This window comes from Dama dama, chromosome 4 (genome assembly GCF_033118175.1).
Source record: "Dama dama isolate Ldn47 chromosome 4, ASM3311817v1, whole genome shotgun sequence".
Classification (NCBI taxonomy): Eukaryota; Metazoa; Chordata; class Mammalia; order Artiodactyla; family Cervidae; genus Dama; species Dama dama.
Window position 1 is genome coordinate 31,631,289 of NC_083684.1, and position 27,664 is coordinate 31,658,952.

The 27,664-nt window shown below is 58.5% G+C and overlaps 1 protein-coding gene across 1 annotated transcript; it reads left to right on the forward strand.

Moving 5' to 3' along the window:
- Positions 1-1,548: 1,548 nt before the first annotated feature.
- Positions 1,549-22,072, forward strand: MMP15 (matrix metallopeptidase 15). The gene is made up of 10 exons (XM_061138621.1): positions 1,549-1,710; positions 13,011-13,159; positions 13,807-13,935; positions 15,240-15,547; positions 15,898-16,059; positions 16,957-17,210; positions 17,774-17,912; positions 18,808-18,958; positions 19,044-19,159; positions 20,144-22,072. The coding sequence occupies exons 1-10, from the start codon at positions 1,549-1,551 to the stop codon at positions 20,605-20,607; spliced, it is 2,034 nt and encodes a 677-aa protein (XP_060994604.1). The 3' UTR covers positions 20,608-22,072.
- Positions 22,073-27,664: the final 5,592 nt, after the last annotated feature.

Genomic DNA, 27,664 nt, shown 5'->3' on the forward strand with positions numbered 1-27,664 from the left:
CCCACCTCTAGCCTTCAGCAGCCAAACCAACCAGATCCTTAGATCGATCTTGGAATAGAAGTAAGTGAAAGTCATTCAGTCGTGTCCGACTCTTTGTAACCCCATGGACTGTAGCCCGCCAGGCTCCTGTGTCCCTGGAATTCTCCAGGCAGGAGTTCTGGAGTGGGTTGCCATGCCCTTCTCCAGGGGATCTTCCCTACCCAGGCATCGAGCCTGGGTCTCCCACATTGCAGGCAGATTCGTTACCATCTGAGCCACCAGGGACCTGCACTTTGAAGTCCGCTCTGCGGGCAGTTTTGCCCACCCGCCCAGCACCCTGTGGGGCTGCACTGTCTCATTTAATCTGTACAAAATAATGTTTTTTGCCTGGACACCCAACGTGTGCTAGGCCTGGAGCCAGAAGCATATCTTAACTGCCCACCCCAGCCCTTCTCCCTGCGTTCCAGATAACGACTTGGCGGTTCAGAAAAGTTAAGTAACTTGCTCATCTCCATGCTGCACGTTTGTAGCCACCCAGGACGGCAACCTCACCTCTGTCGCAGGGCATCCAAGGTACCCAACGCCTCACTGGGCAACTGAGAAGAGTCCTGAAAGGGCCAGATACCCCGAGGCTTTTGAAAAGAGGCCTTAGGCCAACCAATCTCTGGGGTTTATCTTTTTTTTTTTTTCCAGCCTAAGACCAGATACTTGGATCCCCTTCCAAGGCCCAGCTTCCTGACCTCGCTGCCTCAGTTTATCCCTACCCACGCAGCAGGCGGGAGAAAGAGGCATCTTCTTTCCTCCTTGCCCCTCCCTCTGTGGGGCGGGCCGCTTTGGGGGGCGGTCAGTCGGGCTCCCCCAAAGCAAGGATGGGAGTGGCGGGGGCGGGCTGGAGAGGATTCCCGCCGTCCCGGAAGAGTAAAAGGGGCCGCCGGTCCCGCTCCACCGCCGGCACCTGCTACCCAGAAACCTCGGGCTGAGGTACCGCCCCCGGCCCCCGCCCGGGCCCGTCCGCCACTGGAGCGCTGGCCCTTTAAGAGCGGCGGTAGGGGATCGAGGGGAGGAGGGCCGGGAGCGCCGGGAGCTGCGCGGAATTCGCCGGGAACCTCGGGCGCCGGCTCCCTGGCTAGCTCACTCGCTCCGACCCGCGCCCTGCGCCTCATTCTTAGGCTGCCCGGGGAACCGGGCCGGGTCGGACGCGGGGCGAGCAGGGTTCACCGGCGGGAGGCGCGCGCTCCCGGCAGCGCCTGCCCCCCAACATGGACAGAAGGAGCTGGGCGCGCAGGGCACGCCGCGGGATCGGGCGGCCGGAGCGCTGAGGCAGACAAAGGCTCCGGAGTTGCGCTTGCTCTCCGCCGGGCCCCGGGCGCCGAGGCTGCAGGACTCCGCGGCGGGCGGCTCCGGCCCGCCCTCTCCCTAGTGGGCCGGCTCCGCGCGCCCGGACCTGCCCGGCCCGCTTCTCCTCGGCCGTGGGAATTTGCCGAGGCTCGGGCGGGGAGCCAGGGAGCGTCGCAAGTTCCGAGCCGCGTGCGGGCACCCGGCGCCCGCAAGCGGGCGAGCCCCGCGGGCATGGGCAGCGACCGGAGCGCGCCCGGACGGCCGGGCTGGGCGGGCTGTCTCCTTGGCGGCCGGGAGGCGGCTGCGCGGCCGCAACTGCTGCCGCTGCTGCTGGTGCTTTTGAGCTGCCTGGGCCGCGGCGCAGCGGCGGAGGACGCCGAAGTCAATGCCGAGGTAAGGACCCTCGCCAGCCGCTTTGCCGGGGGTTGGAGAACTTGAGGCTGGGGGACTTGAGGGTGGGGAGGAAGCCACGCCCGCAGCTTGGAGCGTTGAGGGGAAGCGCGCAGAGATGAGCCCCTGTCCCGGAGTTGGGGGCGGGGAAGAAGGGGACCGAGCCAGCTGACCCTCTCCAGCTGGCCCTTGGCGGTGCACCTCTTCACAAACCCTGGAGGGTGTAGGGCTTGAGCCCACTCTCTACTCCTCCAGCCCTGTCCTGGACGCTGATCCTGCACAACCCGCCTCCCGGGAGCTGCTTCTGCGGCCCCCAGCCCCTGCTCCTCTCCCATCCCTTCCGGACGCCCGATTCCTCGAGAGCCCTGCAGACGCGCGGTGACGTTCTTTGCTAACCGAGAGGGGGCTGCTCTGGGGACCGGGGTGGGGGTGGGGACCTTGAGCACAGCAGCAGCGCTCCCGCCTAAGAGTTTGGTGACACTGAGGCGCGTGCGGCGCGCTGGGGTAGGGGTAAGGGGTGCGAACCTCCGAGGCAGCCGATTAGGGTTGAGGGGGCGCTTTGGCGACTTTCTCGGACTCTTGCGCGCAAGTCGTGCCACCGCCAGATGGGATCAAGAGGGAAACCGGATCTCACCCGGCGCTTCCTCCACCGGCGCCCCTACGGCCAAGGCCCGGGTCTAGGAGGGTGGGCTCCGAACATCTTTTCACCAGGAGCCCGCCTGACGTCCCTCTGGGGACTCATCTCTGGATCGGTCCAGTGTATAATGTATGATTAGGCGGGGCCTCCTGGCGTAGAGCTGAGTCCAGCCAGCGCCCCCGGCTCCACGGGGTCGCCGAGCGCTGTCCTCCGGACTAGGGACAGTGAGGGGCACTAGCTCCACTGAGTCAGAGCAAAAGTGAAGATGTTTTTTCTCCGACACCTAAAACGCTGCTTCCTGCCCCAGAGAAGAGGTGAGGTTTGGGTGCCTGGTGGAGGAGACACCCTTCTCTGCACGTCCCTGGTAGGCTTGGGCCTCGGTGCCCTTGGGCCAGCCTGGAGCCTCCCGCAGCCGGGGTTAAGGGCCTGAGTGCCGTTTCTATTTGCAGCCAGGCCGGTGCTCCCTCCCAGCACCGCCCCCCCCCACCCCAAACCCGCCCTGCCCCGCGGCTTCCCCACCTCCCCGGCTGCCTGGGAGTTTTTTTCCGATAGAAGCCTGCCCTTCCCCGCCCTACTTTAATAAAAGCTCGGAGGAAGGGCAGGGAATTCCTCCCAGCTCAAGTTACACCTCCCAGCCAGTTCCCCACCTGCTCTGCCCTCCCTCTACGGCCTGGCCAGGCAAAGCAGCAGGGAGCCAGGCCCTGGCAGGAGGCAGAGCGGGGAGCCCAGGCCATGCCCAGTCCAGCTCCACCACCCTGCCCCTGATTCAGACAGGCAGACAGGCAGGGGCTTATTTGAAGACTCCTGCTGGTGGGAAATGGCCCTCAGCCTGCCTCCAGGTACTGGCCAGAGAGTGCCATTTGCACCCACTTGCCACTCTCTGGAGTGGAATACCAAAGAATTGCAAGTCACAGACCCACCCCCCAGGAGTTTATAATCTACTTAGAAATGGCATCTCTGAACAGAAAGCAATCAGGGACCAAACTGGGATTTGGTAGCTAGGTATTGTGATTTGGCATCTTAGATGGATAGGAGCTGGGGCACTGGGACCTGTGGTCCGAGGGTCTTTGTTCTCTGCTTTGCTTCTGCTCCTCCATCACCCCCTCCTCTCCCAGCTGAGTGAGTACCTGCTGCCCAGGGTCTACACTGGGGGCTTCCCTGGGGGCTTTGATGGTAAGGAATCCACCTGCAATGCCAGAGACCCTGGTTCAATCCCTGGGTCGGGAAGATCCCCAGGAGAAGAGAATGGCAACCCACTCCAGTATTCTTGCTTGGAGAATTCCGTGGACAGAGGAGCCTGGCAGGCTACAGTCCATGGGGTTGCAAAGAGTGGGGCACAACTGAGCAACTAACACCTTTCACCTTTCAGGGTCTGCACTGGGGGCACAGACCATGGCCCTACACCAGTGTGGCACTGACTAGGGATTGATTGACCTGCAGCCCCTCTCCTCAGGGGAAACTTGGGTTGGGCTATTGCGGGAAGAAACTCTGGAAAGTACAGGGGACCCTTGAATGCTGGAAGCCAAGGGAGATGGGGGACTCAAGACGGGTGGGCTAGCCCAGATTCTAGAGTTGGGTTTCGGGTACAGGCTGTTGCTTCTTAGGATCCCATCAAGTCTGGCCAGATCTGGGCCCACAGCCAGCCCATTTGCCCCGAGGCTATAGAAAAACTGTGCCAAGTCCAGGCTATCCAAGGACCAGCTTCAGAGATTCATGGGCCTGGCTACACCCTGTGTCGAGTCTCCATCCCTTGGAGAAGGGCTTTGGTCCTTGACCACAGCTCCAGACATTGGTTCAGGTCATGGCTAGGACTGTCTGAGCAGCTGAGTCAAGGCCAACCCCTCTCTCCCTCCCTCCCAGGGCAGAGTTTCATCAGGCTAAGGAATCAGGCAGTATACACCTGCAACCTGCCAGTCCCCAGCCTGGAGAGGGCTGTCTTTCTTGGGGAAGCCACAACTGAGCCACTCTGCCCTGTCCCACTCCCTCCCTGGCTGTCCAGCCCCAGTCTGCAGCCTTTCTGCATAATCCAGGCCCTCCCTGCCTGACTGAGGTGCTACCTGCAGCTCCTGACCTCCTCTGCCTGAGAATCCAGGCCCCCCTCTTTGTCCTCCTATCTCTGGCTCCAGCACCTAGTCCACTTAAGTGCCTTTGGCTTTTCATCAGAGAAGCTTTGGTCTCTCCCCACCCCCACTCCTCCCCAGACACATCTCTAGGCCCTCAGCCCTCCTGCTCTGCCCCAGGGAGGTGACTCAGGCTGCCAGAGTTCACAGGTGTGGTGCCCCTGCCACTAAAACATGGGCACACCCACTTTCCCAGGGCAGACTCCTGGGTATCTTCCTTGCCCTTACCCAGCAGCTGAGGAGGAGAGCAGACAAAGGAGGGTAGGGGTCAGCTCGAATTCTGCCTTTGACCTTCAGGCTTCTGGTGTTCCAGTCTCTGTCCACACTTCCGTGCTGGCCCCTGGGGCCCCCCGGGTGTGCCCATATTAGTGCCCTGTCCTAACTGTGGAGCAGAAGCTGCAGGGGGCCCCCATGCCCACCCTCAAGGAGAAGAGGTGTGATAGTGTGAGGGCCTTGTGTTTGAGAACCTACAGAAGCTGAATCTTCTTTTCTTTCTGTGCTCTTATCAGTAGCAAGCCACTCTTCTCCATTCTTGTTTCAAAACCCAGGGAGAACTGGGCTGATGAGTGCTGCCAGGAACTCAGGATCTCATTGGGCCACGCCCTTTATGCCAAGTCCTTCTCCAGGGCCCTGTGTTTGGGCTGCCCTGGGGTCCAGTCAGTCTGCTGCCTCCTTGCAGAGAACAGCCCTGCATGTGCTCCGTGTGTGCGTCACAGACCTGCCTGCTCTGACCCCTGGACGCAGACTGCTTCATTTGCATCCAAGGAGAGTGGGGAGGAAATAACCTAGAAACACACCCAGACACCCCTCCCCGCTGAAAGAAGACTTCCCCCAGAATCCCTCCAAATACTTCCTCCAAAATCCCTTCCAATACTGCCCACATTCTCTAATACCAACTCAGAATAGCAAGACTGCCCGGCAAGGATAAACCTCTCCCCGCCAAGCACTGGGTTCTGGCCCCCCGCTCCGTGCCCTCCAGGTGTTCCCTGCCATGGACCCCTCTGCCCAGCTGACAGTTTGACTTCTGCCTGATGCCAGCTCAGCTGTGGTGGTCGTTGTGATGGCTGCAGCTTCCCACCTCAGATTAAAGTTGTTGCTATAGACTAAGTGAAGCCTCTCCCCTCCCTCCACCTACCCCTCACCGGCCTCAAATAATATGTTGAAACCTAACTTCCCCAAGATGATGATATTTGGAGGTGGGGGCCTCTGTAAAGTGATTAGGTCATGAGGGCAGAGCCCTCTTGTGTGGGATTAGTGTTATAAAAACTGTCCGAGGGACTTCCCTGGTGTTACACTAGTTAAGACTCCAGGCTTCCAATGCAGAGGGCGTGGGTTTGATCCCTGGTCAGGGAACTAAGCTTCCCTGGTGGCTCGGTGATAAAGAATCCACCTGCCAATGCAGGAGATGCGGGTTCAATCCCTGGGTTGAGAAGATCCCCTGGAGAAGGAAATGGCAACCCAAACCCACTCCAGTATTCTTGCCTGGAGAATTTCACGGACAGAGGAATGTGGTGGGCTACAACCCATGGCGTTGCAAAAGAATGGGACATGACGTCGTAACTAAGCAACAGTTGACTAAGATTCCACATGCCTCGGAGTGCAGCTGAGATGTAAAAAGGTAAAATACAAAAACTGCTGGAGAAATCTCCCTTGCCCCTTCCATCGTGTGAGGACACAGCAAGAAGTTAGCAGCCAGACCTAAGCATGCTGTCGCTCTGAACTTGAATTTCTTACTTCCAGAACTGGGAAAAATAAATGTTGTTATGAGCCACCCAGCTTATGATATTTTTATTATAGCAGCCAGGATGGACTAAGGCAGTTGGCACCTTCAGTATCGTCCCAAGATTTATGTAGTTCACACAGCTGGCTCCTCAGGCAGGGGCCAAGCCTGGTGGCCAGCTCTGCCTTGGGCATGGAGAAGTGTTCTCTGGGTCAGCAGAAGCAGAGAGGGCTCAGGGCTCTCTGCTTAGAGCTTCCTCCATCTCACAGAGGGCCCCAGGAGTCCACAGATGAAGGTGAGGACCTGGCACCCTGTCAGCTGCTAAATACTCCAGGCCTGAGGCACACAGTAGGCGCTTTCTGACTGGACAAGCCTCGACTGAGTTAGGCTCACATGAGGCCATTCCCCAGCAGGACCCTGGTTTTAGGGATGCCTGAGTGCTTTAGGGGAGTAGCACAGATTTTTGCAGCTGTTTTTTGGGCAAAAACAGCAGAGATGTACAAGGTGGGCCTTGATCAGAGAGACAAAAAAGGAACACCTCTCACCAGCTCCCATTTCCCTCATGGGATCAGCAGACAATGAACACGTACACCCAACTCAACCTCTGGGATCTGGACAGACAGACCCTGGGTCCCAGCCATTAGCCAGCCCTCAGAGATGCCCCCATGGCCCTGGAGGCTGGAGAGCAAGGTTTGGAGCTGCTCTCCAGGACTAACCCTTGAGCCTTGGACACCACCTTGTCCTTCTCCCAGAAGCTACTGACCACCCCCACCCCCCCAGGGGTGAGAGCCCAACATCGTGTCCACTGTACTTGAGCACAGCGCCTGGTACATAGGTGGTGCTTACAAAATAGTGGCAAAACACAGTGAGAAGCGAATGGCATTTGCTGTTGGGCAAATCATTGGCCCCATCTGAGCCTCAGCGAGGTAACACGGTTAGAGATGGTTCCATGGCATCACTGACTCAATGGACATGAGTCTGAGTGAACTCCGGGAGATAGTGAAGGACAGGGAGACCTGATGTCATGTACTGCAGTCCATGGGGTCGCAGAGTCGGACTTAGCAACTAAGACAGACAGCCTGTTTCCTTGTCTCCAAAATGAGACTACTAGTAGTATCTACTGGATGGTGTTATTGGGGAAGTTCAGTGTGTTTGTATATGAAATAGCCAATGCTCCACACAGTGTCCCTCACACGGTGCCCAGGGGAGGACCAGGTGTTATTTTTGAGCACCTGCAACGTACTTGATTCCATCCTGGGCAGGGCCTACAGGTGTTCTGTAAAATTTTCACATTTAATCCTGAATTAGCTCTGTAAGTTTAGGTGCAGTCATGACCCCACTATACAGAAGAGGAAGTGGAGACTATGAGAGAAATCACCCTTGATCCCGCAGCCTGGATGGTAGCAGAGCCGGTCAGTGTGGCCTGGAGCCTGAGCTACCAGCTCCCGGCTGGGTGAAAGGCTGCAGGTCAGAGCCCAGGGTGTCATTTTTTGGAAGCTCCCTGGCCAGACTGGAGCCTGCTGGGCCAGAGCCAGGTGGGAAGGAGGGGATGGGGGTGGGGCCAGGGCCGCCCTCAGCCACGTGAGCCTGGAGCCCTACCCCCACCTGTCCAGCCACACGGGCCAGGCCCACTGAGAAGACCACACCTACAGGGGGGTTTCCAGGTGGACGGCCCAGGCCTGGCCCTCAGCCAGCCCGAAACCGCCAGCCAACTGGGTCCTTCACCCCACCCCTGCCCGCCCACTGGCCAAAGGACCCGGCTGTTGTTTCTCCAGGTTAAGGAGTGCGGGGGTGGCCCCGGGGTAAAGAAGTGGCGTCCCCTTCCTTCCTGTTTCCCTGGTCAGACAGCCCCACCCCACCCCACCCGCTTTCCCTACCACCGGGAGCCCCATTCCCACCTACAGCTGTCCCATCTTGAGGGGTTAGATTTGAGCCCCAGAAAAGCAAATGTGTTCTCAAACCGCTTGAATATAAACCATGCTGCCTCTAAAGGAAGTAAATGGTCCACCAAGGACAGGGCGGCCTGGCTTGGGGCCCCCGTAACTGGTCCCAGGACACCATGAAAGGTCTGTGTCCATTGCTGACGGGCCTGACAAGACGCCTTTTGTGCCTGTCTGGGCAATCCTGCCAGGGTCTGCCTGGCCTGCAGAGAAAGCGGGGTGACAGAAGCCCAGAGCTGAGCCAGGAGAGATCGCTTTTATCGTACGGGGTCTGATAAGGCCGGGTGGGAGGGGGCTCCACTGATCCGAGCCTGGAGGAGCTGGCTGTGGGGCAGCTGAGGCTTGCCCCTACCCCCACGACTGCTTAATGCACATTATTGATCTGGTGGCTCCTTCCCAGACACGCCCTCAGGATGGGGGAGGGCCTGCCTTGGCGAGGTCTCAGCAGTCCTGGGGAGCAGCCCTGCTGATGTGGCCCAGTGCCCAGATCCAGACGCCCGTGGTGGGGAGGATTAGACTCCCTCCCCCAGTGCCCTCCCCAGCACTGTGCTGAGCACGATTCCCCAGATGGGCCAGAGCCCAGCATCCCCAGCCTCAGGCCAAGAGGAGCCGACAGTGCTGCCTCCGGGCTCCAGTTCTACCCACAGACCAGCTGTGTGACCCTGGGTGAGCCGGGCACCCTCTCTGAACCTTGCAGTCTGTGTAAGGGGATGGGCTACTTGTGAGCATTGAATGAGGTGATGAGAATTGACAGCCTGGCTCTAGCAGATTCTCAGCCCCCAGCTGCTATATTTATGGCCTCTCCTATAGGGCCAGGGGGTCAGGAATACCCCCATCCCCAGACTCTTGATGGCTCTACATCTCCTTGCCTGGGGCCAGCCACTCACCTGAAGCTTCCGTCCATACTTATGGGGCGGAGTCTGGAGCTGGAGAAAGAAATGACTGAAAGAGTGGGTTAGTGGGGGCGATTCTCTGACAACAACCTCCCTCCCTGGGCTGCAGGAGGCAGGAGGGGGCCTTGGGCTCTCCCTGTAGAACCCTTTCCTGCCTCCCACTGGGCAGTGGTCCTCACGGACGGGGTCTCCCTACTAGGTGCCTGAGCCTCAGTTTCCCCTTGTGAGAAACAGAACTTCACTGCTGGGTTCATCCCACCTGTGAGACGCAGATGACAGGAAAAGGAGTCCTGATGGAAGGGAGCGGGGGGCCGTGTTTATACCGCTAGGAGCAGCAGGGGCCTGAGCAAGCCTCTCCCCCACCTTGAGACCAGGGGTCTGTCGTGACTTTGGGAATTGCTCCCCATTTGTGTCGCGTGGCTGCAGGTCCCCTCAGGAGACTGGAGTCAGGGCAGTACCTGCCACACATCTGTGCCTGCCCCAGACTATGCCCTTTTCCTTCCACCCCCAGGGCTCATGGCACTTAGAACAGCAGGGTGATGAGAAGCTTCCTCCTGGATACTGGCAGAGGCAGGGGTGGGGTGGGGTGGGGTGGGGAGCCCCAGCCCGGTGGGTGGTGTAGGCTGGTTGGTGCTTGGTCAGCTCTGAGCCCATTGCTTGCCAGTCAGGCGTCTCCATCAGCTCCTTCGCCTTGTCATCCAGGGCCTCAGCTGCTCTGCCAAGGCCGTTTCAGCCTAGTCCACTCACGTCACCAGTCCTCAGCCTCAGCTTTCTACCCAGGCAGTGGCCGAGAGACATTTGTCACTGGGGAGGCTTGGCTGATACCGAGATGGAAGCTCTTGGCTTCCCTGGGACTCAAAGGGTGCCTGGCAGTGTGACGGAGGGTCCACAGGCACCCTTGGGCATTTGGTGTCAGCCCCCAAGCTGCCCCAGTACTGAAGAGGCCCCTCTGCCCCTTCTGCCCCGCCAGGCTCTGGACCTCTTCACTGCAGACAGGCCTGGCTCCCTCCTTTGCCCTCCTCTCCCCTCCCCAGGGCCCCAGCCACCCTCCACCGCCTGCCCTGCCCTCCTGTCACTCGCCAGACACCACTAATCAGCCCCTTGGTGGCCTGTGATTGCGCTCCCCGGGATATTTTTACCTTATGCAAATAGGTGATGTAGAGGTGCCCTCGTCTGTCAGCTGCAGCCCCAGGCCCTCCCCCCACCTCCAGCCAGATTCCTCTCACTGTGAGAGCTAGCCAGCCTCACAGCCTCTCCTTCTAGATCTCTCCAGGCTTCTTCAGGCAAACCGCGTCCATCAAGGGTGGTGGACGTCCCCCTCTCCAGACCTAACAGGAGCCTCAGGAAAGGTTTCTGTGCTTGGGAAGAAGGCTATGGAGGGTGCCCGGAACACTGCCAGGGTCTGGGAGCTAGAGGAAGGGGCTCGAGGGGTGAGGGGAGTGCTGCAGGGCACTCCAGCCTCCCCCAGCTGCCCTGCACCCACCTGAGGCTGCCTTGTCCCAACCTGGATCCTTCAGCCCTGTCGATAGAGGCAAAAGTCTGCTGTTCTAGGAACAACAGGGCAGTCCCCCACCCCCACCCAGCCTCTGTCATTAATAATACATTTATTGAGGACTTTGCCTGCCCAGCACGGTGCCCAAGGCTCCTGTGGACATCCCCATTTCATCCTCATGGAAACCCATGAGAGGAAGCAGGTCCTGATACCACCCCCTTTTACAGAGGCACAGGAGCATAAAGGGGGCTGACCAGGCTCTGTCCCCAGAGCCGTGGTGCTTTCTCAGCTCGGTGTCCTGTGACTGTCGCCCAGGGCCCTGCGAGCCCTCCAAGCTGAGGCTCGGCATCCTTGGCCTCTGGCCGTCTCCCCACTCTGCCCTTCTTGGCTCAGCCTCCGTTCCCTCCAGCGGCAGCCTGGCATGGCTGAGCCGGGCTGTGTGGGCAGCCCGTCCGCTCCGGGGGCCTGGCTGGGTGCCAGGGTGGCACCGAGGGGAGCCAGTACCTGAGGAACTGGACGTGGCCCTGGTGGCAGACTGATGTGGGCGTGGCCCAGGCAGCTGACACGTGGCTGTCGGCCCACAGCATCCTCTGTGTCCAGCCGCCATCTGCCCTGCGGGCCCTTGCTCTGCAGCCTCTGCCTTTCAGAGCCTCTCAGAGCAGTCCCCTCACTCTGGGGGTTTTCAGAGACTGAGGATAACAAGGAAAGCTTCAAAGGACACGCTTCCGTGTGGCCAAGGCCCACAGCAGTCCTCCCACAGTGGTCACCATGATCTCATCGCCTTGTGGGCACGAGGTGGGCAGGGCAGAGTCCCCTTTCTCGGCACCACTCAGCTTGGCTCACTGGGGGTCCCACCGTCGGGTTTCAACTGCAGTGGTCCCGTCTGCTCACAGACTCGCAGGTGTGAACTTCTCCTCTGCAGTGGGTCTCCCCGGGGAGATTGTTAGCCCCTGGAGGTCAGCCAGGGCCTCCTCCACGGCCCCCAGCTGGCGTGCTGCCTGGCACAGAGAGGGTACTCAGAAACATTTGGTAGGGTGGCTGGCTGGCTGGGTGGACAGACAGACAGATGGATAGATGGATGAAAAGACTTGCCCAAGGACTTCCCTGGTGGTGGAGTGGCTAAGACTCCAAACTCCCAATGCAGGGGGCCTGGGTTCGATCCCTGGTTAGGGAACTAGATCCCACATGCTGCAACCGAGTTTGCATGCTGCAACTAAAGATTTCACATGTCGCAAGGAAGATCGAAGATCCCACATATGGCAATTAAGACCCAACACAGCCAAATAAATATACAATTTTTTGGATCTTTTTTTTTTTATATCAAAAAAGACTAGCCAAGCAAATTCTGAAGGGGATAGGAGCCCCTACTGTGTCCCAGCCGCTCTTCCCAGGGCCGTCTCTCTCACATTGCTCCCACCAGCAACCCTGTGGCTCCCCATCTTTCACATGAGGAAAGTCAGGCCCAGAGAGAACAGAGTTAGTGGCAGACCAGAAACTGAACTTCAGGCCTCCAGCCCCACCCTGCTGGGCCTGGGTGGACTCCCTGAACCCATCTGCTCCCCTTCCAGAAGGCTTAAGGTCTGGTGAAAGTATTAGTTGCTCAGTTGTATCCGACTCTGCAATCCCATGGACTGTAGCCCGTCAGGCTTCCCTGTCCATGATTTCCCAGGTAAGAAAACTGGAGTGGGTTCCCTTCTCCAGGGGATCTTCCTGACCCAGGGATCAAATCCAGGTCTCCCACATTGCAGGCTGATTCTTTACCACCTGAGCCACCAGGGAAGCCCCATGGTTTTCCTACTAGGTGAGAACTCAAGAGGTTCTAAACCCCATAGGGGTCCCAATGGTCTGCTTGGATGGTAGGGGACCCACCCCTGCAGGGGCCAGTGCAGTGATAAAGACGGTGACTATGGGCTATCGTCATGAACACAGCTTCCGTCCTCATGGGGGAGGACAAACGATAACCAACCAAGTGAAATACAGTGTATCAGATGGTAATAAGGGCAGGCAAGCAGGAGAGAGGGAGTACAGGGCACAGCAGGTGGGCGTGTTTTCTATATTTGTCAGAGAATACCCCTCGAATAAGGGGAGGAAGCAGAGACCTGAAGACAGAGGGCGTGAGCCATGCAGAGGTCTGGGGAGAGCACTCCAGGCAGTAGGAACAGCAAGTGCGAAGGCCCGAGGCAAGAAGGAGCCCGGCTGGGCTGAATGATAGGAGTGAGGTCTGAGAGCCGACCTGGGGCCCAGTAGCTCCTGAAAGAATCAGCTTTTCCTCTGAGATGGGGAGTCTTTGTAGGATTCAAGGCAGAGGACTGATCAGACCTGGCCTTTTGTTCCAGCTCTTATGTGAGAACAGACCACAGGAAGTGGAAGCAAGGAGAGTGGTCCAGAAGCCCACACTGGTGGGAGGTGATGGGGGTGGGAGGTGGTGGGAGGGAGACCGCGCATGCTTGGAGGTCAGGGTGCCAGGACCTGCTGACCAGGCCATGGCCTCTCCTTTACAGAACTGGCTGCGGCTCTACGGCTACCTGCCCCAGCCCAGCCGTCACATGTCCACCATGCGCTCCGCCCAGATCCTGGCCTCGGCCCTGGCCGAGATGCAGCGCTTCTACGGGATCCCCGTCACGGGTGTGCTGGACGAAGAGACCAAGGCGTGAGTCCTTCCGTCAGGTCATTCCCAGACCCCACTGGCACCCACCCTCCTTCCGGCCTGCTCTGTTGAAGGCTTGGCCTGTGGAGTTTTCCAGGAAAGGGTGGCCTAGATACGAGGTGGCAAAGGGTTTGATCCTCCATGCTAGCTCTCATTGGTTGGGAGGGACCGCTGCTGTCTTGTGTTGAGAAAGCTCCTGAGGCCGAAACTCAGCTCAGCAGCAAGGAGCACAGGATTGATTAGTGATGTCTGCCACAGGCTTGGGAATGGGAGGTGCTGTGCTTGCCTAGTTAGGCCTTGCTCTGGGTCTGACAGATGCTGTGACCCAGAGCCACATTCTTGATGAGCACTCAGAGCAGAAGGTATCAGGGATAAAAGGCCTCAGGGTAACTCACCTTCCGTTCCCGGGCATACTGGTAACAGGGGCTCTCCTTTGCAGAGCCTCTCCTAGGCGCCCAGTCTTGCAGTACCAGGTCATCATACCATTTTCCTGAGGAGGAGCTCAAAACTTAGGAAGAGTCTTCTCACTGCCGCTGCCCTCATAATAGGTGCAGCTGGAGGCCGGTGGCTGGAGGGTGGGAGATGGTAGACTGCCTGGAAGAGGCAGTGCCCAGCAGCAGGTGTGTTGAGAGGAGGCTTTGTGCTCCCAGGTGGATGAAGCGGCCCCGCTGTGGGGTGCCAGACCAGTTCGGGGTACGTGTGAAAGCCAACCTGCGGCGGCGGAGGAAGCGCTACGCCCTCACAGGAAGGAAGTGGAACAACCACCACCTTACTTTCAGGTAGAGACTCCAGCTGTCCAGGGTGGCATCCCCTCAGGGCATGTTCCTGAAGTGCTGGGACCTCTCCTTCCCTGGGCTGAGGCCACAGGCTTCCCAGTGGGCTTGTCTGGAAGGCTTCCTTTCCCAGCAGCCCACTGCAGGGTGCCTGGCCTCCCCATCTAATCCCACCCCCATGCTGATTAGATCGGCCCCTCCCCCACCGCAGTCTCCCTCAAGAGAAGGCTGGGACCCTTTGAACAATGCTCTGTCCTCCTTTCCTCCCTCCCAGCACCCACCAGCAGCCGAGGGCTGGCCTCACCCACCCAGGTGGGCTCTTATACCGGTGAGAACTGGAGGCTTTGGGGGTGTGAAGGATAAGGGAGGCCCTGGAGCATCTGGGCAGTCCAGCATCTGCCCAGGGGGGATCTGTGCACCGAGTCACCCGCACAAACCCTGCTTCAAATACCCCTCCTTCCTTTCCGCCAAGTTATTTGGCAAGAAACCCCCCTGAGCCTTGAGCTGTATGGCAATCCTCAAGGGTCCCCCTTCCCGTTCCAATCCAGCCACGACCCCACCCTCAGCTCCATCTCCTGAGGAAGTGCAGCTCCTAAGGTCCTAAGGGACCCAGGCCACCAGAGTGAACTCACGATCCATGAGCTGATTCATGACCTCTGACGGAGCTCTGCCCAGCACACAGATGCTTAATCTGCTTTAAGTGGGCAATTACAGGCCTCACCACGCTTTTATCATGTGGAGGCACATGTTCTACATGAGTTAAGCCATTGAATCCTCCCAGGGACTCCATGATGAAAGTGCTGCCCTCCTTTTCCCATTTTACAGATGAGGAAGCTAAAACTCAGAGAGACTTAAGTTGCTTGCCCAAGGTTACCCAGAAAATGTTAGAGCCCAGCCTTGAACCTGATTCAGCCTGACTTTGGAGCCCAACATTCAGAACCACTTGGCCTGTGTTTCCCAAACCTCAGCCATTTGCATCCCACTTTCTAGGTCTTTCTCTTGGCTCTATATCACCTATACTTTTAATTACTTAATGTTTTCTTAAAATAAGCGTATTTGGCAAAATGCAACCTTATTCAGTGATATCCTAATGAATTCCTGGGCTTGACAAATTAGTTCTTTTTTTTTTTTCAATTTCACATCAGAGTAAATTAACAGTAGGTATTGATGAGCATTGTCCATGAACCAGCTCAGATCCTATGCCCTTTCCTTGAGACCGTGTGTGTCCCCGCCCCCAACCCAGTGGATGCTAGTAATGGACCGCAGCCCCAGCCATGGGCTCACTCATATGTCTTCCCACCCGCCTGCAGCATCCAGAACTACACAGAGAAGCTAGGCTGGTACCACTCGCTGGAGGCGGTGCGCCGGGCCTTCCGTGTGTGGGAGCAGGCCACGCCCCTGGTCTTCCAGGAGGTGCCTTATGAGGACATCCGGCTGCGGCGGCAGAAGGAGGCGGACATCATGGTACTCTTTGCCTCTGGTTTCCATGGCGACAGCTCACCATTTGATGGCACAGGTGGCTTTCTGGCCCACGCCTATTTCCCTGGGCCTGGTTTGGGCGGGGACACCCATTTTGATGCAGATGAGCCCTGGACCTTCTCCAGCACTGACCTGCATGGTGAGCACCTCTGGTCAGGGTGACGACATGGGTGGGGGCTGGGGAGGGTAGGTGTGGGGGCTGGGGAGGGTAGAGCTGGGGGCTGGGAGGGGAGAGCATCCCCCATGCAGTTCTTGGGAGCATTGATTCTTGGTCTCAGTGTGCTGTCCATCATCTCCAAGGGGGGTGCCAGGGAAAGGAAGGGATTGGTGTACCCATTTTCCAGATGGGAAAGATAGAGGCTCAGAAGTCAGAGTGGCTCAACTTCTGAGAGTAAAGCATGGGCAGGCTCTTTGGGCCCCTCCACCCATAAAGTGGGGTGTCCAGGTCCTGGGCCAGGCCAGAGCTGACCCCGCTGCCCGCCATGACAGGAAACAGCCTCTTCCTGGTAGCAGTGCACGAGCTGGGCCACGCACTGGGGCTGGAGCACTCGAGCAACCCCAGCGCCATCATGGCACCATTCTACCAGTGGATGGACATCGACAACTTCCAGCTGCCCGAAGACGACCTTCGGGGCATTCAGCAGCTCTACGGTGAGTGGGTGGTAGTGGGGGACAGGGGGCTCTGCATGCCTGTTCTCAGCTCCCAGCCCCATGAAGCATCAGGACCACGGCCACACCCATTTTGTAGATGAGGAAACTGAGGCCCAGAGAGAATTAGCGATGGTCCAAGTCATCCAGTCAATAGAGGATGGTTCTAGAGACCAGTCCAGGGCTGGCTGACTCCAGGCCCAGGCCCTCACCCAGAGCTTCCATGGTGGCTCCAGGGGACACAGGTGGCCCCAGGGCCCGTTACTGCCCCCGTTTTCCTCCTCACCCTGAGGGATATTCTTATGAGACCCAGGGTGTCCCTGGGGTCCCTGTTCCTCCCACTGTCACACCCAGCCCAAGCGTTCCCACTGAGGCTCTCCTCTGAGCAGTACTGGTTTATCACTTCCCAGCTACTTAGAGGCAGGTAGCACCCCCACCCCCCAACCCCCCACTGAGGAAGCCCCCAGTGGGGAGGTCTCTGGGGGCCAGTTCAGGGGGTCAGTGCCCACCCCAAGCCCTCGCTGTGTTCCCAGCCACCTGGGAACCACATTCTTCCCTCCACTTGTGTCTACTGCTTATGGAGCCTCCATTGGAACCAGCCAGCCTCCTTAGAGGAGCATCCCCAAGGGGAACTGCAGCCAGGGGTGGCCTTAGGGCACAGTGACCCTAGCCCAGGGTGGGGAGGTCAACGAAGGGGCTGCATGGAAGAGACTGGAGGTCCCCCCGAGCGATGGTGGTGTGGGAAGGGGTCTGCTGTGGTCAGATAGGGCCTCTCACGTGGGTGGGCTGCCCATGGGGCACAGGTCTCCCCAGGCGGCCAAGGTTCCGAGTAGGAGAAGCTGGCATCCTGGCTGGGTTCTGGGGTTACCCTCTTCACTTCCCCCTCCCGCCCCTCTGCAGGCACCCCGGATGGCCAGCCACAGCCCACCCAACCTCTTCCCACTGTGACCCCCCGGCGGCCTGGCCGGCCAGACCACCGGCCCCCCAGACCCCCTCAGCCACCTCCCCCGGGTGGGAAGCCGGAGCGGCCTCCAAAGCCAGGCCCCCCACCCCAACCCCGCGCCACGGAGCGGCCCGACCAGTATGGCCCCAACATCTGCGACGGGGACTTCGACACGGTGGCCATGCTGCGGGGGGAGATGTTCGTGTTCAAGGTCTGGCCCCCGCCTGCTCAAGCCCCCCCCCAGCCCCTTGGCCCAGGCTCAGAGCAGAGAGCTCCCTCCCACTTCCCCCACCAGACTCTTGCCCCACCACCACCCCCCTCACTAAGCGGCCCCTGGGGAGCCATCAGACCCTAGACCAAGAAGGAAACAGCCCGAGGGACAAGAGACTTGCCTGGAGTCATACAATAAGCCTAGGGGCCCGCACCCACCTGGGGCGCTCTCTCTCCTTGTGCCCCACTCCCCCAAGACCCCCTGCACCAGACTCTCCCAGGCAAGGTGAGTTGTCCACGTCATCACTGAGTAAAGGTTATGCTGGAAACCAAACCCAGAGCTGGCTGACTCCAGGGCCTGGCCCTTACTGGCCCTCACCCAGAGCTTCCATGGTGGCCCCAGGGCCCCTCACTGCCCCCTCTTTGCCCCAGTCTGAACATGTTATTAGACCGAGGGTGTTCCTGGGCTCCCAGGACCCCACTCTTCTCACACAGCCCAAGCGTGTCCTACTGGGAGGGGTGGGGGGCCCCCATGCCGTCCACTCACCCCCACGCCCTCCCCAGGGCCGCTGGTTCTGGCGGGTGCGGCACAACCGCGTCCTGGACAACTATCCCATGCCCATCGGGCACTTCTGGCGGGGCCTGCCTAGCGACATCAGTGCCGCCTACGAGCGCCAGGACGGGCGTTTCGTCTTTTTCAAAGGTGAGTTGGGGCAGGTGGGAGGGAGGGGGCTGGGCAGCCTTCCTGCCCTCCCCTCTGGCCTGACCTCTGACCCAGCTGGGCCTGAGAGAGGATGGAAAGGAAGGACCGCATGCACATCTCGTCCTGTCGCCCACTGCGGGCTTACTCAGGGGGACCCGACCCTGGCAGCAGGGCAGGGGTGGGGTGGGGGGTAGACAGAGACCAGAGGCCCGGGGGGCAGAGGCGAACTGAGGGCAAGTGTCCCCCTTCTGCAGCACAGGGGCCCTGCCCCATCACCTTCCTTCCTTGTGTCCTAGGCCTCTTCCTTGCCCCTTCCTCATACGAGCGGGTCCCCGAGCCCACTCTGGGGAGTGTCCTCGGTCTGTCTACAGAGACAGTGGAGCTCCCTCCCCCCAGCCCCCACTCTGGGGCCTGCCCTCCAGGAAGGGGGGCAGCACCCCTGGCCTGAGTCTCAACCAGGCAGAAACTCCTGAAGGACCAGGCTGGGCTCACACTAAAAGGGAGGAGCCTGGGCTGTGTACTGGGGGGCCCCAGGGACACAGCCCCCAGATCCAGAGGCCAGGCCTCTTCCCTCTCTCTGTGTAAGAACTGTGTGTGGGGACAGTGGATGTTCGAACAGGATCGGAGGCACGTGTGTACTGCGATTGAGTATGTGGTGTGTGTGCCGTTGTGAGCTGGCAATGTGTATACACATAAATGGGTGCATTACAGGTGTCCCTGAGTGCCACATGTGTCTGATGCAAGTGTGAGTTGTCTTCGGTGTGGAGTGTCAGTGCTTGTTCTGTGTACCAGATGTGAGTGTGTATGTGTGCGTGGTGAGTGTAGCAGTGAATGGGAACAGATTTGGGGACCCAGATTCTCACTACCCATGCCCTCCCCCCAACCCCTCCCGCAGGCGACCGCTACTGGCTCTTCCGAGAAGCAAACCTGGAGCCGGGTTACCCACAGCCGCTGACCAGCTATGGCGTGGGCATCCCCTACGACCGCATAGACACGGCCATCTGGTGGGAGCCCACAGGTCACACCTTCTTCTTCCAAGAGGATAGGTGAGTGCCCCTCCGCTAAAGGGGAAAGGCCCCCATCCTCAGGCCCTCCCAGAAAGAACCCACAACTTGGTGCTTCTGGCCACAGGTATTGGCGCTTCAATGAGGAAACGCAGCATGGAGACCCCGGCTACCCCAAGCCCATCAGCGTGTGGCAGGGGATCCCTGCCTCCCCTAAAGGGGCCTTCCTGAGCAACGATGCAGGTACCAGGGCCAGCCCCCACCCAGCCTGCCCAACACCCACATCCCCCCGCCTCCATACACACGGGACAGGGCTTGCCTGCGGTCACCAGCATCAAGATGGCAGGCACAGGGGGCCCAGCTGGGCCAGGCGACCATTGACACCATTTACCAAAGCCAAAGAGAGCTTGAGTAAGGGGCCCCAAATCCCACAGTGAGGAAGTGGTGGAGTCAGGATCCAGCCTGTGTCCAGAACTGGTACTCAGAGCTGCCCTGCTCCCCGCAGAGCCTTGAGCCCGGCGGGGTTGTAGGGTGAGCTTGGGCTCAGAGCCTCAGGAGCAAGGGTCCTCCCGGGGAACCCCCCTTACCTGCCTAGCAGGAAAGCCTGATCTCTGTCATGATAACTGAGCAACAGGGAGTTGTGGCTTTTATTTCTCCAGCGGGGTCTCTGGTGAGTTTTCAGAATGCCCATCAGCCTTCAGGTTCTCAGGGGCTCTGGGGAGACCCGGCTGGCTTTGCTAATGTTCAGGCGGGCCACATGGCTTCCATGCACGGTGGCTTCACTCTGCGGCTGCTGTGACCTCATTGTGCTCCGCTGAGCAGGGACACATCTAGTGGCTCAAACCTGGTCCTTCCTGGGGTCTAAAGGATGTAGACAGAGTGCCCTGGACCAGAGATCTGGTCCAAGGGGGCATCAGGCTCCACTCCGGGTATGACTGTGTGGCCTTGAGCAAGACACAGTCCTCTCCAGCGTAGGCAGAAGCCAGACTGGATCCCCTGACTCTAGCCCCTGACCCAGCGGGCTCTAGGACCCCTCTCTGCACTGCCCTGGTCAGTGTCAGCCCAGCCAGAAAGCATGGACAGATTTCAAAATGCCCAGGGAAGCCAATGAGAAAGAGGGTGTTTTAAAGCCGGGGCCCCTTCAGCTCGCCCTGATTCTCTTAGAGGGTCTCTGGCCAGCGGGGAGCCCCCACCTAACGCTCCTCTGGCCTGCTTTGCCCCCTGCAGCCTACACCTACTTCTACAAGGGCACCAAATACTGGAAATTTGACAACGAGCGCCTGCGAATGGAGCCCGGCTACCCCAAGTCCATCCTGCGGGACTTCATGGGCTGCCAAGAGCACGTGGAGCCGGGGCCCCGCTGGCCCGACGTGGCCCGTCCACCCTTCAACCCCGACGGGGGTGCAGAGCCCGGGGCGGGCGGTGACAGCGAGGAGGGCGAGGAGGGCGGCGAGGTGGGCCCCGGCGGCGGCGGCGGCGGCGAGGCAGGGCCGGACGCCGATGGGGGCAGCCGCGTGGTGGTGCAGATGGAGGAAGTCACGCGGACGGTGAACATGGTCATGGTGTTGGTGCCCCCTGTGCTGCTGCTGCTCTGCATCCTGGGCCTCACCTACGCCCTGGTGCAGATGCAGCGCAAGGGCGCGCCCCGCATGCTCCTCTACTGCAAGCGCTCTCTGCAGGAGTGGGTCTGACCCTCGGCGCCAGACCCTCCCACTCCCCACGGTGCTAAGGGGCCAGGCTGGCCGCGCCTGTGGTTCTGAGATGGCTCCTGGGGCCTTTCGTCTGGAGCCTTCGGTGGCTCCTCAGCCCCCCGGTGGGGGTCCCTCCAGGCCCGCTGACATCCCTGCCAGCCCCGCCCCCTTGTTTATTTATGCCCAGGTATTTTTTTTTTTTTTTTTTTTTTTGCACACTAATTAAGCATTTCTTCCTACTTGCCTGACGGGGCGGTCCCTCAGGGCAGGGGCTTAGAGGTTTCTCAATACTCTTCTTCACCAGACAGGAAGTTAGGCTCCCACCCACCCCTGGCTTAGCCAGAGGAGCAGTGGGTCCGAAGGCCCTGTTGGAAGAGTGGTCCAAGGGCTGCTGGGTTGGTCTCCACCCTGAGCACCCGGGTCAAAGCCGAGGGCTCATGTTGGTTTTAGAGCTTGGTGGGGCCTGACTGGTCTCCAGCCCCCAGGTCTCAGAAAGAGCTTCCACCTGGTGGCAGCCTCAGGCCAAAGGGGGCGGGGAGGGGAGGGGGCCCGCTGATCGAGAGTCCTGTTGAGGTTTGGTTGCGTCCCAGCCCACTTCTAACAACCCCAGCAGTCGGGATTCCTTAGGCCCAAGAACCCTGCTCGCACCTGGCCAGCCCAGGGCCAGCAGCCCCCAGCTCCCCTGTACCTCCTCCCCTCTCGGGAGAAGGGGCCCTGGGCCTGCCTTACCAAGGACCAAAGGGGGTCTGCTAAGGCCCCTCCCCCAAGGGTAGCGCCAACCACGCCCCCTCCCCCGGGGGGCTGGGCTTCCAGTCTCCCGCCCACTCTCTCCGCTCTGAACTGCGACTCAATTGGGTTCTTTCCAGGAACATCCTCCCTCCCTCTGTCACCCCCCACCACCACCCTCAGGAGTCTCAGAAGCCCACCAGCCTCAGGCTCAGCTGCCAGTGTCCTAGCTCCCCCGGGGAGAGAGGGGGTAATGGGTGCTCAGGCCAGGGTTGTAGATGTCCAGAGACGCATGCCCACCAGGCTTTAGGGGTTCCTCCCTCCCAGCTCACTGTCCCCCAGGGACACTGGTGGGGTGGCATGGTGGCCAGCAGCTCATCCTTTCTCAGACTATGGGACAGGACTGTGGACCCCCCAGAGGAGCCCACTGTAGCCTGGGGCCGCCCCCAATCTTGGGTTCAACCCTGTGGAAGGAGGTGATTCTGCCCTCTTTTCCTCCCTGAAGCAAGCAGGAGGCGAGGTTGCCGTGGGAAATGGTACTGTAGAGCCGGCCTGCCGCCCGGAATCCCTGAGGCCCCTGGGGCAAGGGGCCCCTCGTGGACTGGCCCCCAGTGCGGGTCCAGCAGCGTCCTCCCCACCTCCATCCTCAGAACCACCGGAGAGCGAGCTGAGGGGGGTGGGGAGGGGGTCAGTGTCTGTCTGTAAATAATCTGCACTGATTAAATCATATGGCCGGCGACTGCGCCTCCTTTGTAAGAGGCCTCCGGCTGGAGGCTACAGCTAGAGGGGCTGCAGGTGACTTGGGGGTGGGGTGGGGGGACATGGTCCCAGCTAGGATTTGGGGACTTGTTCCCCCCATGCCAAAGAGAGCTGATTCCCAGAACTGTGGGGGCTCCTTCCAAATTGGCCCTGGGAGAGGCAGGTCTCTGGGGAAGACTGAGAGGTAGCTGCCCTGGATAGACCAGAGTGGGGTGAGGCAAGGTACCAGGGGTGGCCATGCTGGCATCAAGCGGAGAAGGGATGGGGAATGTACTGGTCATTCATTCATGGTAAGAAAGAGCAACCAGCATCCAGCCATCTCAGAACGGTGGGGAAACCAGTCCAGGCCACCCAGCCTTCCCACCCGTCCAGATTGGTTTGGGGCAACCTGAAGACCCGGCTTGAGCAGGAGGAGATGGGAAACAGTGCCACTGTGGAGTCAAATAGTTCCTCTCACCACACACGCTGCTTGGCCGGTGAGAGGCACCCAGCATCTGCCCTCTTTGTTTTTTGTTTTTTTGGCTGTGCCACACAGCTTATGACATGTTAGTTCCCCAACCAGGAATTGAACCCCGGCCCTCCACAGTGAGGGCATGGAGTCCTAACCACTGGACTGTCAAGGAATTTCTTACAATGTCAGTTCAGTTCAGTCGTTCAGTCGTGTCCAACTCTTTGCGACCCCATGAACTGCAGCACGCTAGGCCTCCCCATCCGTCAACCAACTCCCAGAGCCTACCCAAACTCATGTCCACTGAGTCAGTGATGCCATCCAACCGTCTCATCCTCTGTCATCCCCTTCTCCTGCCCTCAATCTTTCCCAGCATCAGGGGCTTTTCAAATGAGTCAGCTCTTCGCATAAGGTGGCCAAAGTATTGGAGTTTACTTTCTTTTTTTTTTTTTTTGGCTGCACTGCTCGACATGCTGGATCTTAGTTCCCTGACCAAGGATCAAACCTGTGCCCCCTGCATTGGGAGCCTGAAGTCTTAACCAGTGGACCACCAGGGAAGTCCCATGCCATCTTTGAAGAAGCAGAGAATCTCATGCTGCTCAGGGAGCAGATGATACTCAGGAGCTCAGGAGAGAGGCATTGCCACCCTCGGGTCTGAGCATTGCTGGGGAGCCTTTTGCTCCATGTCCAGCCTCGGGCCCAGCCTGCTGGGTGCTGACCTGCGCACCCAGGCCCACAATGCTCACCCACAGAGCAGGCCAGGCCCCCACAGCCCTCGGGCAGGGTCCTCCAACCTGCTCCAGGCCCCACCCTCCCCTGCAGCTGCACGCCCCCTCCCCAGCCCCCTGCATCCCACCCTTTCCTCTCTTTGTGTTGAAAACTGGCTGAAGAGAGTAGGAAACGCTGGCCCTCAGAAGCTGCGGAGGCCTCTCAGGCTTGGCTAGGAAACAGCCTATATGCTTCCCCCCACCCCAGGGGCCTCGGGGGGCGGTGCGGGACGGGAGGGAGGGTCACAGATGGATACCATCGCCGTCAGCCTTCCGGTGGCGGCAGCCAGGTCTGCAGGCCCCACCAGGTCCGCCTCTTGCCTGAAGCCTTAGGGGTCACCCAGAAGCCCAGAGGTCAGCAGGCAGGTGGAGGGCAGCGTGGAGGCACAGGCCTCACCTCCTCAGGAAGCGGCCTGAGGACCTTCCACCCCCGAGCTCTGGTAGAATCTCTCAAAGAAACCCAGCGGCTGCAGGAACAGCTTATCTCAAGAGTTCATCCTCTCTGGGGGTCTCACATGGGTGAAGGTCTCTGAGGGGAGAAGGGTGGTTGAAGCACCTGGGCCCTGCCTCCCCATCGCCAGACAACCCAGTGACCTCCCCCCTCCTCCCCAGGATAAAACAGAAGCCCACATCTTTAAAGTGTTTTGTTTCTTTAAATCAAGCTGTAACCTAAATCACCTTGGGCCACTCCCAGCCTCCATTCTGTCAGTATCTTTTGTTTCTTTATATTTTGCTGGTTCCCAAGTAAAACAATTAAGACATTAGAGATAAAAAAGAAGAAGAAGAAGAAAAACATAAGTTGCCGTCACTCCCCCGGCCAGTGTTGACTGCTTGGCATATTTCCTTTCAGCCTCTTTTCCTCTGCTTTTGCACAGCTTGGAGTTTTAGAGTCCAAAACATCCTGGGCTTCAGCCCTGGTGTTCCTGGTACTTAAACCTCCATAGAAGAGATCACATGACCTACCCCACCGGCTGCTGGGAGGACTATCAGAGGATGGTGCTTGTCCAGTGCTGCCAAAGGCTCACAGTGTGATCATGACTCCAGTCATCTTGCAGTCTTCCCCTGCTTACATTTCACTCCTGAAGTGAGCAAGGCCCAGACAGGTGAAGTGACCTGGCCAAGGTCACACAGCCAGGAAATGGCCAATTTGAACCCAAACAGACCGACTTGCACAGTAGCCCACCCCCACACCACCCCCCCATGCTGCCAGAGAATCCAGCAGGGATGAGAGGGCCCCTGCCCACCCTGGCCTTCCCTCCTCACATGTTCTAGACATTAGAGACCCCAGGGCCACCAACAGAGCCTCCTTTCAGGCTGGGGCAGGGCCGAGCTGGCTGCTTCCTCCCCCTCCAACTTGGCAGAAAAGCCTTTTTGTTGCGGCTCACATAGAGGCCATTCTCCTCCAGCTCACGGAAAGGAATGGCCGGCTTCCTGTCCATCCATAGCCGCCCAGGCTGCAGTGGCCCCCCACTCCATGTATGTCCAAGAGGAGCAGGGCTCCCTGCCCCTCCACCTCCTCTAGTTCTGCCTTGGGGACCTGAGGTTGCCAGGCTTTGCCCCTTCATCCGTGAAACCACACCAGGGGGCTAGACACTGCCTCCGCTCAGCTATTCTGGCACATGCTGGGGATTCCAGGCCTCAGGGCACTCTCAGGGTACAGCAGTACCACTCTTGGCCCCCTGCTCAAGTAGCCTCATAACCCACAAAGTGCTGGCAGAGCCCCCTGCCAGGCTGCTTGCTCTGTCCCAAATGTTCTCTGCACTTGCTTGCCTCTGTGCCTTTGCTTGTGCTGTTCCCTACCGCTGGAAAACCCTTCTCTGCACATTAAAAAAATTTTTTTGTTTATTTATGTATGTATTTGTTTGTGCCCAGTCCTAGTTGCAACACATAGAATTTTCAATCTTCCTTGCAGCATGTGGGATCTAGTTCCCCCACCAGGGATAGAACCTGGGACCCTGCACCCAGAGCAGAGTCTTAGCCACTGGACCACGGGGGAAGTCCTCCGACACATTTTATCCTGTTCAAATAGCCCAGATCCTTTAAGGCATCCTTAATCCTTTAAGATTAAGGCTTGCCTATTCCGGATTTCCTCCCTTCCTCCTGAAGATGATTGAGCTTCCTTCCACCCCTAGCTCAGCCAGCACTTGTGTCCTGACTATTCCTTGCCTTTGACTCCAGTCAGCCCATCCTACCAGGCACCCAGATGCTGTGTGTGGCTCCATCACTCACAGGCTGTGTGTCCTTGGGCAAGTCATCTCACGCCTCTGAGCCCAGATTCCCATCTATAGAACTCGGCTAATAGCCATGCCTATTTCATCCAGCTGTGAGGCTTGATGCAGTTGATCCATGTAAACACTTAGAACAGCCCACAGCAGGGTCTCAAGAGTTAGTCACTAGTATCTCTTTTAGGAACAGGTACCTGGTGGACACTAGACTTCCCAGGTGGCTCAGCTGTAAAGAATCCTCCTGCCAATGCAGGAGACTCGGGCTCAATCCCTGGGTCAGGAGGATCCCCTACAGAAGGAAATGACACCCCCTCCAATATTCTTGGCTGGGAATTCCCATGGACAGAGGGGCCTGGTGGGCTACAGTCCATGGGGTCGCAGAAGAGTCAGTCACGACTTAGCAATTAAACAGTAACAACCTGGTGGGCACCAAGGAGATGTCCCTCCTTGACTTCCTTCCCAGGAGTGTTTGTGGGATGGGGTCAAAGGTCGACAAGCCCTGGAACAGGTGCTGGGAAGAGGAACATTCCTGTCCTACCAGCTTCTCTCCTCAGCTGCCAAGGCCTCACCCTGCCGACCTCAGGGGCCCAGCCCCTCTTTCCATATCTTAAGCACGAGGCCCCGGCTCAGGTTTTCTCCCCCAGCTCTCTGTCATCTCCCACCCCTACATTTTTCACCCACCTCACTTTTTGCCAGAAATAGCCTCCAAACTCCCCTTCTCTTGCAGACAATCTAGCAGGCCCCTCCTGGAAAAACTATATCATTCCCCTGCCAGCATGGATCATGGCAATAGCTGGATTCCATTAAGAAATTATTCCGAGTCAGTGGAAAGGGAGGGGCAACTATGCCCCCAATAATTGCATCATAAAATTACACTGCAGCATCCTAAAACCTGTCGACTTCAGCCAGATCAAGCTTCCTTTATAGACTAAGACCATGAGGCCTGGACGGCGGGCTGATTCGGCCACAGTCACTCATGGAGTCTTTAAACTGATGCCCAGCAAGACTCCTGCAGCCCCACCCTCTCTCACCACACACCCCACACTACCTCCCCACCCCTTGGGGGGCCTCCCTGTTCTTCACTTTGGAAGAACTGAGGGCAGAGTGTTGTGGTTATTCCAGGTTTCCTGTTAAAGGGCATTTGACACAGCTAGTGAAGGGTCCTGCCCTCTGCAAATGGCCCCCTCCACCACCCTCCCCGCTGCCTTGTTCCAGGAGAACAAGACCCCCCTCCCCTTCCTCCCAGTCCATGGATTCTGGTAGAGCTGGCCCCATTCCCTTGGTGGCCAGAGGATCTTGTGACCTAGAGCCCAGCCAATCAGAACCCCAGTGCATGATCCAGGGGTTGGCAGAAAACCCAAATCTGGCCAATCAGGGACTCCCTGTGACTTTTCCTGGAATCCCAGGAAGAAAGAAGTCATGTGTCTGCTATTGAGCTACTGGAGTGTGACTCTGGAGTTGCTAATGGATCATCTCACCACCACACATAGACAGCTTTCCTCAGAGCACAGACAGTAAAGAAAAATAGAGCCTTGAAGACTCTAGAAGGCACCTTCTGAGCACCTGGATCCATCTGTGCCTAAAGCTCTTGCAGTTACATGTACCAATAAACTCCTTTCATTTCTTAAGCCAATGTGAATTATTATTGGGCTGTTGTTGTTGTTTGTCCTCTGATGCCCAGGGTGCCCTGAGTTCCAAACTTGTGCTGAGCTTGACACATTCCTCTTGCCAATCTAAGACTCTTCTCAGGAAGGCACCAAACCCCAGGGCCACATAGCACCATCTCTTCAACACTTGAATATTTACTTGGGTCCCTGGCACTACCCCCCAGCCTCAGTAATGCTGCCTAAGACAACACAGGACCCCTGAGTATTCACAAGAGGCCCTGGGAATCATGTAACCAAATAGGGGCAGATGAGGTAGTAGGAAGGGTCACTTAACTGTAACATGGACTTTTTCAGATTTCATAAGGTGACAGACAATGAGGAAATCACAGAAAAGTCAAAGCTGTCTATGAAAAATGCCAGCAATTTCTAGTCTCCTGCCAAACAACCGTAACATTTTTTTGTTTTTTTTCTGTGCCACGAAGCTGATGGGATCTCAGTTCCCCACCCAGGGACTGAATCCATGCC